The sequence below is a fragment of the Apium graveolens genome, chromosome 1, assembly GCF_009905375.1.
Source record: "Apium graveolens cultivar Ventura chromosome 1, ASM990537v1, whole genome shotgun sequence".
Classification (NCBI taxonomy): Eukaryota; Viridiplantae; Streptophyta; class Magnoliopsida; order Apiales; family Apiaceae; genus Apium; species Apium graveolens.
Genome location: NC_133647.1, coordinates 177,376,817 through 177,396,801, shown reverse-complemented (window position 1 = coordinate 177,396,801; position 19,985 = coordinate 177,376,817). Strand labels below are relative to the sequence as shown.

At 33.7% G+C, this 19,985-nt stretch overlaps 1 protein-coding gene across 4 annotated transcripts; it reads left to right on the top strand.

Annotated features, from left to right (window-relative positions):
- The first annotated feature begins 15,646 nt into the window (after window positions 1-15,646).
- Window positions 15,647-19,237, top strand: LOC141671950 (uncharacterized). Of its 4 annotated transcripts, none has more exons than XR_012555313.1 (3): window positions 15,647-16,267; window positions 17,188-18,396; window positions 18,881-19,237. XR_012555313.1 is itself a non-coding variant. In XM_074478413.1 (2 exons), the coding sequence occupies exons 1-2, from the start codon at window positions 16,160-16,162 to the stop codon at window positions 18,286-18,288; spliced, it is 1,209 nt and encodes a 402-aa protein (XP_074334514.1). In that variant the 5' UTR covers window positions 15,647-16,159; the 3' UTR covers window positions 18,289-19,237. The 4 variants fall into 4 exon arrangements, 2 of the variants coding, with proteins under 2 accessions (XP_074334514.1, XP_074334529.1); XR_012555310.1 differs by having other exon boundaries at window positions 17,188-18,460; XM_074478413.1 differs by having other exon boundaries at window positions 17,188-19,237.
- Window positions 19,238-19,985: the final 748 nt, after the last annotated feature.

Here is a 19,985-nt window from a genome sequence, read left to right as displayed (position 1 = left end):
TGCCTCATCTTCTGATTCATCTCTCAGAATTATCCTCCTTCTTTTCTGTTGTGTCTGAGGTACAGTCTTTGTCCTCTTTGATTTATAAGAAGAAGGCTTCAAGGCTTCACAGTAGGTGCTGATGGTTGAGTGGCATGATCTGATGTTTGTGGTTGTTGAGTGACAGGAGTAGGTACTGATGGTTATTGTGTGTTGGTGGGTTGGACATCAGGATATATCAATGAATAGGTAGCAGCATCAGCATTTACCAGAGCTTGCTTTACTGAAAAAGGGATCTGTAAAGGTCTCAAAACTCCCTTCTTGTTGTCAGCAGTGAAAAGATCAATAAAAGCTCTTTTCGCTAACCTAAAAGGTTCTATGAGTTCACCTGCTAGTTTTGGTTCATCTTCTGTACAGTAATTATAAATTAACTGACAGAACCTAGAAAAGTAAACTACATTCCTGTCCTCTTTCATTCTATCTCCTATAAAACATAACACAGTCTTTGCATAATCAAAATGAGACTGGTTTAGGAGTGCATACCCAATTTGTTGTGTCAGAATAGGAATGGCATCAAAATTTGAGCATTTATTGGCAAACGTCTTCGTGATGCAATCGAAGAAGAAGCTCCATTCCTTTCGAATATATGGGCGTTTGAGTTGACCCAACTTAGCCAAACTCCATTCATACCCAAGATTGGCCATCATTTGTTGTAGCAAGGGCTCCTCCAGAGCAGAACTGAATTGACAGGATTCAGTTAGGTGTAGAGCTTTATGAACTGCTCCAGGAGTAACAACATACTCAACCTCATTTACTGTAAATACAATGCTTGGAGTCCCATGCTTACCACCATCATCATAATGTCCAGTACGCCAGAATGTTAGAACTTGAGTTCCAGATATACCGGATGGTTGTGTCAAAGCGAACCCAATTTCACTATGAGATAAGAAATCCTGAATAAAATAAAATTTCGAAGGAGCTTCACTCTTAGTGAGAATGGTATCATAGTTGTTGGGGACGAACTTTGCTCCATCAAAAATTATATCCTTGGGTGCCATTGAAAATAGATGAGAAGTTATAATGCCTGAAAAATGTTTGATAAAATGTCTGTATTATAAACCGTCAGAATCTATGAGAGAGTAAGAAAAAGAGAGAGAGTAAATAGAATAGAAATGTAAATAAAAGATTTGAAAATCTTTTATCTCTTTTACTTAGACACCCCACGTGACAACAGTTATGCAGAAGTGGAACAGACGTTACACCTGTCAGGCATGCAGCAGTTAAAACAAAAGTTAATGGGCACGGGAAATTAGTAATGATTACTATGCACATTCAGTTTTTTTTTAAAAAAACTGTTCCCACGAAACAAATGATTATGACTGCTTTATCTCACGTAATCCAATATTCTGATAAAATATAACCGTTCAAGTATTGACTTAAAAATAAATCAAGTAAATAAATACTGCCACGTAAGCATCAGAACTTGATTATTATCAGAATTTAAAAGTCATCAGAATATGGCTTCTTAACCCAAAAAGTGAATGTTTATTTCTGTAATTCTTCACATAAATACTGATATAGTTTCCTCAGAACTTAATCATTAGAACTTGTCCTCAGAATTTATGCAACTGACACTTAAACTGTTCATCTAAAACAACATTGATCACCACAGTAATTTTCATCATTCATATGGAGTGTAAGTGTGTGCATTAAGCTAAATATCAGACAAAGAGTAAAGTCTGATTCACTTCAGTACATCTTAGAAATAAGGCATAACTAAGAACGTTGCTCAAAATCTGTCATTAGTCTGAAGTCTACTATAGAATGAGTTCATGCATGAGTCTACCTCAACTGTTTTGTGCTCATTTTATGCATCTTTTGAAATTTCTTTTTACAGTGGCTTCTCAGTGTAAGTGAGTCACGACTGCTTATCAGAATTTATGCTGTTATCATAGTATTTCTCCAGTAATCAGAGAATGTGAAAAGTCACCAAGAAAATTTTATTTTGCTTTTCTAATGCATATTACTTAATATCAACAATACACTTGGGTCTTCCCTTCCACATATATTTTTCTCTAGACCTCAAAGGAGTACCTGATATTTATTTCTTTTCTTTTTCTTTTTCTTTTGATAAGTGAGGCTTATCAACACTTAGTACATCCATAAGATTTACCAACATCAGAACTTAACAGATAAGAAGCACTATTCTAGTTTATGACTTAGTAATAAGATACACAAAGTAAACCTAACCAAGCTCAATATCAGAATTTGCTCGTGTTAAAAGATTTCCACATAAACAGTTACTTCAAACATGGGATCTTTAGTATATTAAAGACTAATAGGTCAACATCTAGCACAATTATCCTCATTGGATTGAATAGTCATAGAAACATTCATATCACTATAGGAGTTTAGACATTCACATCAGACAACAATCAGCACTTAAGGAAATTTCAATTTAAGCACATATTACATAAAGATAGTAATATATGTAAATACTGATCATAAAGTCTGATGTATCAGAACATAAACTAAACAGATTTAGAGAAAAAACCTGAAACCATTCCAAGTTCATTTATCAATCTTGTAAAAGTAGCTTCACACAGTGGTTTTGTGAAGATATCTGCTAGTTGTTGATCTGTTGGAACAAAATACAATTCCACTGTACCTTCCATCACATGTTCCCTTATAAAATGGTACCTTATGCTGATGTGCTTTGTCATTGAGTGTTGAACTGGATTACCTGTCATAGCAATAGCACTTTGATTATCACAGTAAATAGGGATTTTAGAAAATTCTAACCCATAATCCAGTAGCTGATTCTTCATCCAAAGAATCCGTGCACAACAGCTTCCTGCAATAATGTACTATGCCTCTGCAGTTGATGTGGAAATTGACTTTTGTTTCTTGTTAAACCAAGAAACCAATCTGCCTCCAAGAAATTGGCAGCTTCCACTTGTGCTTTTCCTGTCAATTTTGCACCCTGCAAAATCTGCATCTGAGTAACCTATTAGCTTAAAGTCTGATTCCCTAGGATACCACAATCCCAGATTAGCTGTACCCTTAAGGTACTTGAAAATTCTTTTCACAGCTGTTAAGTGAGGTTCTCTTGGATCTGCTTGAAATCTTGCACAAAGACAGGTAGCATACATGATATCAGGTCTACTTGCAGTTAGATAGAGTAATGAGCCAATCATACCTCTGTAATCAGTAATATCTACTGATGTACCAGTATCCTTATCTAATTTTGTTGCAATGGCCATATGAGTGGATGCACTTGAACAATCTTGCATTCCAAATTTCTTCAACAAATTTCTGGTGTACTTAGATTAACAAATAAAAGTTCCTTCTTCATTCTGCTTGATTTGAAGGCCCAGAAAATAGCTAAGTTCTCTCATCATACTCATTTGATATCTTGACTACATTAGCTTGGCAAACCTTTTACAAAGTCTGTCATTTGTAGAACCAAAAATGATATCATCAACATATATCTGCACCAAAAGTAAGTCCTTTCCATGGTTGAGATAGAATAAAGTTTTATCAATAGTGCCTCTGTTAAATCCACTTTCCAGAAGAAACTGAGCTAATGTCTCATACCATGCTCTTGGAGTTTGCTTAAGGCCATAAAGTGCTTTATCAAGTCTGTAGACATGATTAGGAAATTTTGAATCTACAAAACCTGGAGGTTGTTCAACATATACTTTTTCTTCCAATTCTCTATTAAGAAAAGCACTTTTTACATCCATTTAAAAGATTGTAAACTTTTTGTGAGCAGCATAAGCCAAAAATATCCTTATGGCTTACAATCTAGCAACTGGTGCAAATGTTTCATCATAATCAATTCCCTCCTGTTGAGAATATCCTTTTGCAACCAGTCTTGATTTATTCCTTGTAATTATTCCAGCACTATCAGTTTTGTTTCTGAACACCCATTTGGTACCAACAACTGATTTGTCCTTTGGTCTTGGCACTAGGGTCCAGACTTTATTTCTTTCAAATTCATTTAACTCTTCCTGCATTGCTTGTACCCAATCAGCATCTTGAAGAGCTTTTTCCACTTTACTTTAGTTCAGCCTGAGAAAGAAAAGAGTGATAGAGACATTCATTTGATGTTGCTGTTCTAGTTCTTATACCTGCTTCAGGATCTCCAATAATCAAGTCTGGTGTATGTGCTTTAGTCAACTTCCTTGCAGATGGAAGATTATCTCTAGAACTGGATGCTCCTCCATGATCCATGCTGTCTCGATCAACATTTTCTGACGCTCCCCCTGAAATTATGCTCTCTGAGTTGGATCCTTCGGAATTTGAGTTTCCAGAATTATCAGAATTTGGCCCATCAGAACTTGATGAATCAGAACGTGAAGAGCCTGTTATAGGTTCTGATGCTTCTTGAGATGTGGTTGGATCTTTAATATGCCCCCCTTGTACAGGTACATTTTCCTTTGGCGTAGTTACCACAGTTTCAATAACATCAGAGTTTAACCCATCAGAGTTTGCAGTATCAGGATTTAAACTATCAGAATTTACAGAATCAGAATTTAAAACTTCATTCTCAAATCTCAGCTGATCATGATCATTGAAATTTTCAAGTTCAGTAATCTTCTTATCATCAAAAGAGACATTGATAGATTCCATGACAACCCTTGTTCTTAAATTGTAGACTCTGAAGGCTTTTGTGGAAAGTGGATATCCAACAAAAATCCATTCATCAACTTTTAGATCAAATTTGGATAACTGTTCAGGATGAGTTCTAAGAACAAAACACTTGCATCCAAATACATGAAAATACTTTAGATTTGGCTTCTTTTTCTTCACCATCTCATACGGTGTCTTTCCATGCTTGTTAATAAGTGTTGTATTCTGAGTAAAATAAGCAGTCTGCACAGCTTCAGCCCAAAAGTAGGTTGGTAACTTTGCTTCATCAAGCATAGTTCGTGCAACTTCAATAAGAGTTCTTTCTTTCTTTCAACAACTCCATTTTGCTGTGGAGTTCCAGGAGCAGAAAATTACTGCTTTATTCCATGGTCTTTGCAGAACTCTTTAATGATCAAATTCTTGAACTCGGTGTCATGATCACTTCTTATGATTTTCACAGAGTCTTTGACCATTTTATCCAGTTGTTTGACATGATCAATCAAGTTAGATGCAGTTTCACTTTTTGTGTGCAAGAAATACACCCATGTGTATCTGGTAAACTCATCTACTATGACCATATCGTATTTCTTCTTTGCAATTGACATGACATTCACTGGACCAAATAGATCAACATGTAGTAGGTGATAAGGCTCAAGAATTAAAGATTCAGCCTTGCTCTTAAATGAGGATTTTCTTTGTTTTACCTTTTGACATGAATCACAAAGGCCATCAGGAGCAAATACTGATTTTGGCAGTCCTCTCACAAGATCTTTCTTGACTAGTTCATTTATATTGTTGAAATTTAAATGAGAGAGTTTCTTGTCCCAATCCCAGCTTTCTTCAATTAATGCTCTACTTAACAGACAGATTGCAGAACCATCAGTACTTGTTGAAAGTTTGGCTTCATAAATGTTACTATGCCTGTATCCCTTTAGAACAACTTTGCCTGTAGATTTGCTTACAACTTCATAGTGTTCTTCAAAGAAATCCACATGATAACCTCTGTCACAGATTTGACTAACACTCAGCAGATTGTGTTTAAGTCCTGAGACTAGAGCTACTTTAGCAATGATGACATTCCCAAGATTGATATTGCCATATTCCAGAGTTTTTCCCATATTGCCATCTCCATAAGAAACATATGGGCCAGCTTTCTCCACAAAGTCTGATAGCAGGGCTTTATTTCCAGTCATATGTCCTGAACATCCATTGTCCAGAACTAGGATGTTTTTCCTGTTGCCCTGCAATCACAAAGACCACTAATGATTAGTTTTAAGGACCCAGACTTGCTTGGATCCTTTGGCCTTATTAAGTTTGTTAACATTTACAGCGGATTTAACATCAGAGTTTATGTTAATTTTTTTCTTATCAGCATTTACAGTATCAGACTTTGCATCAGAACTTACACTAGAAGGAACAATGCTAACTTTCTTTAAAGAAGGTTTTATTTGATAATAATCATAGTACAAACTATGATATTCCTTACAAGTATAAATGGAATGCCATAAACTACCACAATGAAAACAAGGATTTTGTGGCTTAAACCTAACAGACTGACTCTTAACTCCTGACTTAGAAGGTAAGGAGTTTATGTTCTTATTCTTCCTGCAAAAAGAAGCCAGATGGTTAGAATTTCCACAGTTATAACATTTCTTTCTAGGAGCATTAGGAACATGCTTATAATTATTTCTTTTATCCACACCTTCCTTTCCATTGCTATTTTTCCTAGGTGGTTTTACCTTGTTTACATCCTTAATCTCTTTCAGCTTATACTTAAGCTGCTTCTTTGTCATTAAGCCTATGTTAACTTCAATTGTCTTATCATGTTTCAATTTGTCAGAAGTTGACTCTGCCTTAACTTTTGTCTCAGTATCTTTCATCTTTTCAGAATCAGACTTTACAGATTTAGCTACAAATTTAACAGGATTTTGAAGGGTTTTTAGCACATAAACGCAGCGAAAACGCAAATTTAAATCTTAAAAAAAACGAAACCCTCCGCAGGATCCATGCGAAAATAATATTTAATTCGTAGTTCGGTATGTTTACCTTAAGAAGCTTTACGTTAATGGAAAGATGGAGGTCTTTAATGGCGATCCAAAAACGATGAACGGAGATCCTTAGCAGCTGTTCCTCAAGTGTAAAGCACTCCACCGGTATCCACCAAGAAAACGATGTAATGAAGGAGGAGGAGATGGAGAGAATTAGGGTTTTGTAAATCTTTTTGGTTGAGACAAAAATAGGGTCTATAATAGTTTATTTATAGGCAAAATTTTCAGCTGAAAATTTTCCCATAAAATATTATTATTATTAATCCTTTATTATTCTCACTAATAATTAAAACACCTTTTAATTATTAATCCTTTTTCTAAACTCTTTAGAAATAATTCTCTCACTTGATTTAATTTCCAAAAATTAAATTCTTAATTAATAATATTAAGAACCTATTCTTAATTAATTTATAATCAATTAAATCTCATTTAATCAATTATTAAATTTGCCAATTAATTATTTATTTCATAAATAAATAATTATCAACCATTATTAATTAATTCCTCCACCATTAAATCATTCTCTTTTATAGTGTGACCCTGTAGGTTCAATATTAAGCCGGTAGTAGAAATAAATAATAATAAAATTATTTTATCATTATTTATATAAATTCTCTAATTCATTAAATATGATTAATTAATTAATCATATTTATTCTACATCGTGAGAGATACTTCTCAGCATATCGCGACTATCCGGATAATATGAATTCACTACTTAGAATACCAAGAACCTATTCAGTGAGTAGTTACTGTACAATTAATTCCTTCTACCCTGCAATGTCACGATTAAATACAAGGCATGGAACTTGTGTCAAGCCTATCTTATTTAATCATTTGCTTTCCCATTCACTATGCTTAGTTCTATTTAATGTAAATTAGAAACTCATTTCTAATTTCATTTACTCTGGCCAGAGATTCCTGAACTAACATAAGTGGATCAGCATTGAACATCCTCTTCCTACACTGGAAGGGGTAGATCCTTTATTGATCATACACTATCTTTGTGTACAAATTCCTATACCCAGTAGAGCCCTTATAATTATCCCTTGAGACTAAGAACTAAACCAAAGCATAGTTCAGTGTACACAAGATGACTATGATGACCTCACGTCTAAGGATACTTGTACAACTATCACTATGTGAACAATTGTTGACACATGAGTGAACTTTATCAGTTGTTCAGCTGTGTGAGTCATGTTCAATGAACTTATTCTATAATAAGCACCTACATACTAGCTATAGTGTCACCACACAAATGTCTATGAGAACAGACATCCTTCATAATGAAGCAAGCATAGTATGTACCGATCTTTGCGGATTATTAATTATCAGTTAGTAATCCTACGACCAGGAACTATTTAAGTTTAGAGTTACCATATTTTAAGTCTCATTATTATGATCTCATCACAATCCATAAAAAGCTTTACTCTAAACTGTGGTATATCTTATTTAAACATTTAAATAGATAGAGCCCGCAATAAAAAACAAAACAAGTCTTTTATTAATATCAATGAAATCAAAACAGATTACATAAAAGTTATTCATAAATCCTCATACATGATTGGACTTAGGACATATCTCTTTCGGATTTAACTTTGGATTAGTAGTCTGTATAACAATAATTGGCTTAATTTGTTCAGTTCATGTTTCAGTTTTATCATCTCCATAACCTAAGCCCTATTTCCAGTTTCCACTACTTAATAAATTCTGAGTTGTTCTGCCAGAGTTAGTCCAAGTCCTGATAATCTCTCTTTCCTTTTCTAACTCAGTTTTTAGAGATTGATTCAATTTTAACACTTCATCTCTAACATAAAAAGCATCATCTCTTTCTTTCTGAGTTTGATGGAACATAACTAACTCTTTTTCTAAATAGTCATTCCTTTTCTTAAAAGCCAGATTTTCAGAAGTTAACCTATCACAAGTTAAAGTCTGATCTCTATAACTAATGAATATAGTTTTAAGATAAGATCTCAACTCAGTTATATCATCAGTATGAAAAGCATAAGTTGTTTGAGGTACCTTTAACTCAGCAGCATCAGAACTGCTATCAGCATTTGCCATCAAGGCATAGTTCTCCTCATGTTCAGAATCTGAAGTGTTTGTCCAGCTTTTCTTCTTTGTGACAAGTGTCTTACTTTTGTCACTTTTTCCTTTCTTGCAATCAGGAGATATGTGGCCTTTCTCACCACAATTGTAGAATTTAACATTTGAGTAATCTCATATGTCAGACTTTCCAGCTTTGCCTTCAGATTTTCTGAATCCCTTCTTATCAGAACTTCCACTTTTCCTGGAAAACTTCTTTCCCCTTCTGAATTTCCTGTAGGCTATCTTTGTGATGCCCTTCACCATAAGAGCACACAATCTCATCATCTCTTCATCAGCATCCATCTCAGATAGATTTTCAGTTTCTGAATCCTCATCATCATCATCAGAACTTGATGAATCTGAATCAGACTTTGTGATGAGAGCCTTTTTTTACCTTTCTTTGAGACAACCACTTTGGGGAATTCCTCCTCAGCCTTAAGAGCGACTGTTCTTGACTTTCTCTCATGCCTCTTGCTTCTTTGATCCATCTCAATTTCATGAGTCTTGAGCATACCATAAATTTCATCAAGAGTTGTTTCATCAAGAGCATAGTTGTCTCTTATAGTAGTTGCCTTCAAATCCCAACTTTCAGGAAGAGCTAAAAGGAATTTAAGATTAGTATCTTCAAGATCATATTCCTTATCCACCAGTGACAGGTCATTCAAGAGTATGACAAATTTGTCATATAAACCAGTTAATGACTCATCAGGTTTTGAGTCAAAGTGCTCATACTCTTGAGTGAGTATAGTCATCCTGTTCTTCTTAATTGAATCAGTTCCCTGGCATCTTGTCTCCAAGGCATCCCATATCTCATTTGCAGTCTTGCAGTTAATTACCCTATTTGACATGACATTATCAATGACACTATGCAGCAAATGTCTTAACTTTGCATAATTGGCAATAGATGAGATATCTTCAGTTGTATACTCACTTTTCTCCTTTGGTACAGTCTGTGCTGGCTGATCTGCAACTACAACAAAAAACTTGGTTGGCTTATGTGGTCATTCATTAATTCTGTCAAGTTATTCTGGATCTATAGCTTCCAGAAACATAGTCATCCTCACTTTCCATATGGGATACTCAGAAGGTTTCAATATGGGAACCCTAATAGTCTCATATCGATTATGGATTTGAGTCTTTGGAGTTTTTTCAGTTTTAGTGGGCTTGGTTGGAGTTTGTTCTTCTTCAGACATGATTGTTTTGGATCTTTACTGTATATGTGTTAACAGATTGCTCTGATACCACTTGTTAGGTCACACACACTATAGAAGGGGGTTGAATACAGTGTCTATTACAATCAAATCGAACTAAGAACACAAGTATGAAACACAGAATAATCTTATTAAAGAAACAATATTACAATGAAACCGTTCTCTCTCAGTGATGAACAAAATATCACGAGAGCTTCTAGGGTTACAATGAATAATATCCTCGATTAAGATAACACTTATGGTGTAAATCCTATGATGTGTTTATATAGACACACGGTTACAAGATAATCTTCTAATTGATATCGAACATAAGTCTGCATCCTAAAATATATCAACTAGTTATCTTTTCTTCCAAGTATTCTATTCTTCATAGAATTCTTCTCCATGCATATCTCTTCTTGTGTTTGCCTTAATCTTCTTTCCTTCAATCAGTCATCTTCCTCATCTGAATGTCTTCTTAAGTCCTGATATTATCTCCTGATAAATATCTTCTGATAACTTAAGTTCTGATAACTTAAGTTCTGATATCTTAAGTTCTGACTTCAGTATAAGTACTGATTTCCAGTTAAGTCCTGATTTGTCCTGTTAGTTAAGATCTGACAAAACACAAATCATTATTAGACATGACATCACAAATATATCTAACAGTAAACAACAACCATTAATTCCAATAAAACTCATCAGATCTGAAATTTGAACATGACATATGAACACAAATACCGAAATTTATGAAATAATTCACCAGATTCATACTTTAATCACTAAATCGTACGACGACAGTCACTAATTTGTATAACACAAATAACCAACATGTATTATAAAGATTACCGAACAGTATACACGAGATACATACATGAGCATATATTTTCTACATAAATTGATGATATCGTTAATCTTGTTGGACAGAGAAGTTAGTGATCTACTGCAATTGGAGATATATTTAATTTACTAAGAAGGAGAAGTGAAGGAGGTGAGTGAGTGGATTTAAACGGAGATGAAGAATGGATGATGGGAGAAATATGTGAAAAGTTGGGGAGAGAGATACAAGAGTGGACCACTTGTAGGGGCGAGCCTGTGTAAAATTGGAATGTAAACATGTTATTTATTAATGGTTTCTAATTTTTATTTTAAGATTGGTTTCTATTTGATCATGAGCATATATATATATGGAAATGGTTAAATAAAAATCAACGTTATTCTAAAAACTAGAAACCAATGATAACCACTAATTTTATAGCTTGAAATAAATCTCCACCACACAAATTTTATCCAACCCCTTCTCTCTCTCCCTTCAATTTCAACTGTCACTCTCTCTTGTACATCTATATGTAAATAATTTTCTATCCATTGTTAATTTAATTTTTTCCATTAATTTTCAAACTTTTTTTAAAATCCGACTTCACTATATTTTTCTCCATCTCCCATGAATCAATTTGCATACCATATTTTGCTATATTCTGACGATAAATCACTATTTATACTTAACAGAAATACTAAACCGGAATTACTATAATTTCAGAACTTTCTAAATTTTAGTAATTCTCGTAAGCATAATTAGTGATTTATCGCCTTTCTCCTACCAAATCTTTCTCCCATACCACACATTTCTCTTGATGTCCCATCTCTTCCCTCCATCATACACCATTAATTTCCTACTACACATTTTTCCTTCTACACCAATTGGAACACTTCCTCCCCCACTCATTCTTAATAAATTAATTATACTCCTACTACAGTAAATCATCACTAACTTCTCCGACCAACAAGATTAACGATTTTTATCGATTTATGTCGTAAAAATATGTTTGTATTTATCTGTCTCGTATATAACATTTGGTGATTTTTATGATACAAATTGGTGATTTGTGTGATATAAATCAGTGATCGTCGCCATACGATTTAGTGATTGAATAATAGATCTGGTGATTTATTTCATACGTATTAGTATCTATATTCATATATCATGTTCAAATTTCAGATCTGGTATTTTTATTGGAAATAAGTGGTTGTTATTGGTGATCGTTCAATGATTTTATATTTCATTAATATATATATATCCCCTTTTTACCGTATTCGTTCAATAGACCCTAAGCACCAACACCATTGTCATGTATTTTCAACTTTGATCATCATCATCATTTTCTGTTAAACAAGCTAGTGATTTATATAATATAAACAATGATTGAAGGTAGGTGATTATAGAAATCGAAGAATTTAATGGTAGGTAGAGATGACAGGCGGAGATAGATCGGATAGGGTGGTGGGTTGAGGTAGATCGGAGATGGTGGTTTATTAGTTGTAATGGAGAATAGAGAAGGTGATAGAGAAACAACGTTTGTGTATGTGATGATCGAAGTGAGTTGGGCTGTTAAAGTGCTGGGCCATTAGTTAATTAGGCTAGTTTCTAGTTTTTATTTTAAGGCTTTTAAGATATATATATATATATCTTAAATTATCATGTTTAAAAATTAAATATTTACCTATGGCGATTCAAATTAATAGATAATAACATGATGTAATAAAAGAGATCTAACACTAAATATAAAAATAGCACATGTAACTGAAAGTGTTTGTCCTAAATCCAATCATGTATGATGAGTTAGGAAGAACTTTCTTGTATTCTTATTTGATTTCATTGAAATTAATAAAAGACTTTTTATGTTTTTATTATGGGATTTATCTATTTAAAGTGTTTTAAATAAGATGCTCCATAGTTTAGAGTAAAACTTCTAGAATTATAATGAGATTATAATAGTGAGATCTAGAAGATGATAACTCTAGACTTAAACAGTTCCTGATCATAGGATAACTAATCGGATGTTAGTGGATCCGCAAAGATTGGTACATACTATGCTTGCTCCCTTCAGGAGGATGTCTGTTCTCATAGGCATTTGTGTGGTGACACTATAGCTAGTATGTAGGTGCTTATTAGGGAATAAGTTCACTGAACATGACTCGATAAGTTGAACAACTAATGGAGATTACTCACGTGTCAATAGTTATTCACTGAGTGATAGTTGTACAAGTGTCCTTAGACTTGAGATTGTTAAAGGTATCTTATATATAATGAACTGTGTTTTGGTTTAGTCCTTAGTCTCAAGGACATCCATTAGGTCTATTCTGGGCATAGGGGTTTGTGTATAGAGATAGTTAACATCAATAGAGGATCTACCCCTTCCAGTATAGGAAGAGAATATCCTATGTTATTCTTAGTATGTGAGTTCTGGAATCTCTGGCCAGAGTGTATGAAATTAGAAAGGAGTTTCTAATTTGCATTAATATGAACTTTGCATTATGAATAAGAAATCATATGATTAAATTTGATAGGCCTGACACGAGATCCATGCCTTGTATTTAATCGGGATATTATAAGGGTAGAAGAAATTCATTGTACGGTAACTAGTCACTGACAGGTTCTTGGTATTCTAAGCAGTGGATTCATATTATCCGGATAGTCGCGATATGTTGAGAAGCATCACTCACGATGTAGAATAAATATAATTAATCAGTTAATTATATTTAGTGAATTTTATTATTCATGTAAATAATTAATAAAAGTTTATTATTATTTATTTCTACTACCGGCATAATATTGAACCTACAGGGTCACACCATAAAAGAATATTTTCTTTGATGAAATAATGAGAGAGAGAATTATTTTCTAAATAGTTTAGAAAAAGAAATAATGATTAAAATAGTTTTAATTATTATTAAAGTATTTTATAAAGATAAAATGTGGGGGTTAATATTTATATATATAAAGATATATTATAAAACCCTAGGAGAGCCCTATAAATAGATGAGATGGCTCATTCTATTCACATACTTGGTTTTGTGAAAACCCTAGCCTCCATCTTCCCCCTCTCTCTCTCTCTCCCAAAAACTCCATTTTTATAAAAGCTTGATTTTATAAAAAGCTTCATCGAAGAAGATCATTCTTGGTGGATACCGGTAGAGCGCTTCACACACTGAGGAGCAACTGCTAGCAACCATAATCATAAAGCTTCGATTTTCAAGGTATGGTTACGATTCCTCCGTTCCCTTTTATTTATACGTTTTTCTATATGTGCAATACATGGTTTTTACGGAATAATTGTTATATCACGCTTCCGCTCATCCGTAAATTCCTTCAGTAACTACATAAGTAACAATTCAAAATCAGCGCGAAACCCTACCCCACACACTCTCTTTCTCTCCGTTGAATAGCTGTCTCAAAAATTTTCTAAGGGGCTTTCATCGATTTTATTGGTGAAAAGCCCCGATCGTTTATTTCTTATTCATTTTTCTTGATTAAATTTTCATTTTTCTCTAACAAGTTCCCAATTTATTTGAGTTTTGTTTGATTCTCTCCTTAATCGTTAGAGTTTGGTTTTTGTTTTAATTTTTCTTGTTGTTCATCATATCCGGGATTGCAGATGCGGGATTTTCATGATTATGATTTAGTGATAATGGTTTTTATGGTGAAGTATCTGTGGTCGATTACTCAAAAAAATAATTGGAGAATTATAACATATACACCTTTTCAAAAAATCGCTTGATTGCCTGTCCAAGAAGAAGGATTCAACGACGATATTATGCGTTTGTTCAATTTCAATTATACGTGTAGATATCGTATGACTTTTTATTATTAAGTTGTTTTGCTTTAAAAAAAAGCTCAACACAATAGTCTAAGATATTATTTGTACTTCACATAATAAAGAGTTGGTATTCATACATTTGAAAATTAACATTTAGTTTAACAATTATAACATGTAGAATGAGTACGATCGGATAATTCACGTAATTATGATTTTATCTTTTGTTGTCTGAGGGCCTTGTATTCGATTCTCTCTGAACAAACATTTCTTAAAACAAATATTTATTGTAAGATTATAAGTTATATTTGTCTAAAAAATAACAAAAAAAATAATATGTATAATTATTTTCACTGTTTTATACAAATTATAATTTTACAAGTGTACAAATTAAATCTGTCTTTATCAGCAATCCTGAAAAATAACATGTATAATTATTTTCCGTTTTTTATACAAATTAAAATTTTTTCTAAGTACAAATCAAGCCCGTCTTTGTCCGTCCAATCCAATTTTTTTTCTCCGGTCCAGTCTTGGAGACCTAATATAACTTGTGGTAACTTGTCGATCCCTAGTCCTTAAAATTAGACGTGCTTTAAATGAATTATATACCGAATATATAATATATATTTAATTGATTACTATAAATATAATTATACTTTAAATGAAACATACCGGATATATAATATATTCAGTTCGTTACGCCAAACATAATTACTAATTATATTCATTATTCTAAAAATCTCCGATTAATCCCCGATTAATTTTTAAAAAATATTTGGCCGATCTATTTTTTGAAATCCGATTAATATTTATAAATTATTTTTGAATTATATATTTCATAATAAATAAGGTAAATATATTAAATATAATTAAAATATATAAATATATCCGATTTTTGTTCCGATTAATCCCTCCTATTAATTCCCGATTTTCCGATTAATCCCTAATCGGTACCTAAATCGATTAGTACCGATTACCGATTTTTACGACCTATATTAGGCTAAATTAACATATTTTTAATTTTATTTTTCAGAAAAAAATACACTAGACTAGAGGAGAAAATGAGAAAGAAGTGGGGCAAAAGACTGAGAGAGAGGAGAGAGGAGAGAGGAGAGAGAGGGCTTCCTCTTCATGTTAATTTTGTTAATCTCTTCTAAAACTGTCTTCTTGTCTGTCTGCCACCCATTATCACATACTCTCTAGACCACACCCCCCTCTTTTATTCATCCCCCTACTTTCATTCTTTTATTCTTTTTCTTCTCCTTTCTTTCCCACCCTACTCTCCCCCCTTTATTTATTTTTTCTTAACTTGCTCATCTCACTATATTTTTCTTATCTACTTTGCACGATTTTTTTTAGGGCTTTCTATCCTTTAGGTGCTTATTTTTCTCAACATTATCTGTTTTTATTCAAAATAGATAAGTTTCCTGAAACCTAAATATTTTCTTGATATTTGCTTTTTATTTTTGTGGTTTGATTTTTGAGTCAACTTTTGGGTTGATTTTGAGTTGATTTGTGAGTCAACATTAAAGACAGAGACAGAGTTCCTGACAAAAAAACATTAAAGAGAGAGAGAGAGAGAGAGAGAGAGAGAGAGAGGGAGGGAGGGAGGGAGGGAGGGAGGGATGTGGAGCTTTACGAGATTTTGTGAGAAAGTGTATATGATGGTGGAAGGAGGATCTGATTATTGTTCTAAGAAGTCTGATGATATATGTGGAAATGCTTCTGATGAGGTAAAGATTAAATCTTTGTTATAAAGATTCAATTTTTATGTTAAAGATTCAATCTTTTTGAGATTTATATGCATATAGATCTAATTGTTATGTGTTTACATTGCTGGGATTTGATTGTTTTCGACAATGCTTGATTTTTTCATTTGGGGGTGTCTGTACTTTGTTTAGTTTCTGTAAAACTGCATGAAATTTGAATGTAAAAAGGCATGGTCTATGTCATTTGTTTTTTTTCATTGACCAAGTCAAGAAATTTGAATTCTGAAAGCTTTGCTGAAAGGGACTTTTATTTTTGTAGTCCTATAAAATGTATTTATTTTTTTACATTAATTCTTGATCATGTACATCACACCCTCAATTTTGCTCTTAATTTTAGATATTTTTTTGACTAAGTCAAGAAATTGGCGATGGAGATAGTATTTCTCAAATGGACTGATTTTTTTAGTAAAGCAAAGTGCATATATTGCAGAAGTTGATTCTTGATCATGTAGACACATGTATGTATCTATTTTATATCTATATTTTTTATGCTCCAATTTCTGGTTGCATCAATGGCATGCAATTATAGAGGCCTATATATGCTGTAATGTAGTCCAATAGGATCTTTATACTCTCTTTTTTTCTTTGATAGTAATATATAATTGTGCTTATAAGATGCCTTGTGTTTTAGCTTTTAGGTAAAGTTCCAATTAGCATACTTCTGGTGTTGTGCTTAGGCATGATGTTTAGAGGTCTGCATTATTGTAATGACTTTAGACAGTTCTTTCAAGTTGCCTCTTCCTTTTTCATGGCCTGCTTTCAACAAGTTGAACTTTGTGCTCGTTAGTTTTTTTTTTGACAGGTTGTGCTCGTTAGTTGGATGTTACTTATTTGTTCTTTTTCTTTACCAAGTATCCTAAAGTTAGTTTGTTCATTAAATGCAGGAATCAGGACGTATGTTGAGCATGACGAGAATACGTTGTATTATGCGTGGACTGGATTTAAAAATGTATGTCTTCCTGTTAGTGTTGATACCGACATGTGTCTTTGGTTTATATTTGCACGGTCAGAAAGTATCATACTTTTTCCGGCCATTATGGGAATCTCCCCCTAAACCTTTTCGAGAGATTCCCCATTATTATCATGAGAATGTGACAATGAAGAATCTGTGTAAACTTCATGGCTGGGGCACCCGTGAGTTCCCTAGACGAGTATTTGATGCAGTGCTATTCAGTAATGAGGTCGATCTGCTTACTGTCAGGTGGAAAGAATTGCATCCTTACATAACAGAATTTGTGCTTCTCGAGTCAAATTCTACTTTTACGGGATTGCCGAAGCCGTTAGACTTTTCCAGTCATAGAGATCGGTTTCAGTTTGTTGAATCGCGATTGACTTATGGCCAAATTCCCGGAAGGCATAAACCAGGAGAAAACCCATTCGTTGAGGAAGCGTATCAGCGGCTAGCACTTGATTACCTTCTTAGGAAAGCAGGTATTCAGGATGATGACTTGTTAATAATGTCAGATGTTGATGAGATACCAAGCAGACACACCATCAATTTATTGAGGTGGTGTGATGACATACCACCAATCCTTCATCTTCGGTTGAAAAATTACCTGTATTCTTTCGAGTTTCTACTGGATAATAATAGCTGGAGAGCTTCAATTCATAGATATCGGATGGGAAAGACTAGATACGCACATTATCGCCAGTCTGATGACATATTGGCCGATGCTGGCTGGCATTGCAGCTTTTGCTTCCGACGTATTAGTGAGTTTATATTTAAGATGAAAGCATACAGTCATCATGATAGAGTGAGGTTCTCCAAATTTTTGAACCCTAAAAGAGTTCAGGCGGTAATCTGCAGAGGTGCCGACCTATTTGATATGTTACCTGAGGAGTATACTTTTAAGGATATCATTGGAAAAATGGGTCCCATACCTCATTCTTACTCCGCGGTTCATCTTCCAGCATATCTTTTGGAAAATGCTGACAAGTATAAGTTTCTTTTGCCTGGGAATTGTGTACGAGAAGATGGTGGCTGATTGATTACCCCTTATGGTAGTTTTGGTGTCCAGTTTTTGTGTAAAGTTGGAGATTCAGCTAACAGGAATGCCAGAGGTTTTTGTTCGATCAACAGATGACTGCAATATGTTAGTTCACACTACATTTCTGTCGTAAATTCATATAAATCATTCTTTCGGAAACATTTGGAAGGTTAGTTGAGTCTATAAATTTCTAGAGTGATATTTGTATATAACATATCATTAAGAGAGTTGGTTATTATTTACGTAGAAGTTAGCATACACGTTTACTTAATGCTGGAGCTTGTGATTATTGGAATAGTTAAATTGCTTATGGTGTGATTGTGCTGGTAGAGACCCTCCCCCCAACTTAAGTTCCAACCCAAAAGAATATACCCTTAAACCACTGTCAGTATATCGGCAGTGAAATTTAGAGTACCTGTATGATTGATATATGAGGGCAGGCGCCAGCTAGCATACATGGACAGATAGAGATATGATGCATTTTATAGAGTTAGAGAAATGTGAATATAAACATGTGAATGATTAAGCATGTATGGCCTGCACACACCCATTGTTAAAAGACTTGAATATGTGTATCATTGAATTGTAGGCATGTTCTGTTGACACTCTTCTGCCACATGTACAACGATATGGTCTAGTCATTGGTTAGGCTTGCGGATATTCCTCTTCCTTGGTTATCAGAGGTCGATGGTTCGAGGCTCAGTGTAGAGGCAAATGTGTGTGGTTTTACTTTTATTTATTTTTATAATTGACCTTCCAGAAAAAAGCTCTTCAGCCAACCAGTCCATAATCCCAGTTGTGCTAGACATATTTTTCTTGGGCAGAAGGAAGCTAACAGAGTCCAGATTTATTTAGGAAGAAAAGGGCTTGAAGTTTGGTCATTTTTACTTTTACTTAACATTGTAAGTTTTACACAAGATGATAATAGAATATTGTATTATTATTAGTACTAGTATAAAATAATGCAAAGTTAAAGTGGGGGCTTATGGGTTGATGATGATGCTGGATAACTTGGCCCCCATCACCTCTCTGGCATGGCTTGTTATTCTATGTCCTGAGATGGCGTAAAACATGTGCATGTGTTCCTGTGTTGTTTTCTGTTTATAACTTTCTATTTTGACACATCAGAATGTTTGTATGATCAGCAGTAACATACACTATCAATATTCAAGTGCTTGGTATGCTTCACACGAACTCGAAAAATAGAATTTCAGAAAAAATTAACTTATCTTTGTATTCTCAGTAAAACGGTATATTAATTTTAAAAATTTAAATGAACCTTTCATGTTCGAATTGACAAGAAAGTTGGTAACAGGACAACAACATTGGTTCTCTATTTTGTATAAACGGAGACGTTCATTTTTTTCAAAGACAGAGCGGGCCTATTATGAAGTTCCGGGATCTGGTCTTGTGCAAATAACACAAGATTCATGGTGCACATGTGACATGCCTCTTTAAAGCAAGTCACAAGATATGAAAAGAAGAAACTGAATTATACATGAGTTTAAGTATCTGCAAGCGGTGCTATATGTCAAATGGGATATGCACAGGCAAGCCATCTTCTTATATATCAAGACGGAGAAGCTTGACAGTGTCAGAATCTTGAATATTTCGAGTTTTTGAAATGTTGTATATACTAGAGCTGTATTTTTTATCAGGTTCTAAATCCGTATGTATTGCTCATGATTTTAACT

Excerpts from the sequence above, each read along its gene's own strand:
- LOC141671950 (XM_074478413.1), top strand. The coding sequence starts at position 16,160 with ATGTGGAGCTTTACGAGATTTTGTGAGAAAGTGTATATGATGGTGGAA. Across the intron at positions 16,268-17,187 it reads GTGGAAATGCTTCTGATGAG|GAATCAGGACGTATGTTGAG; the intron begins GTAAAGATTAAA and ends CATTAAATGCAG.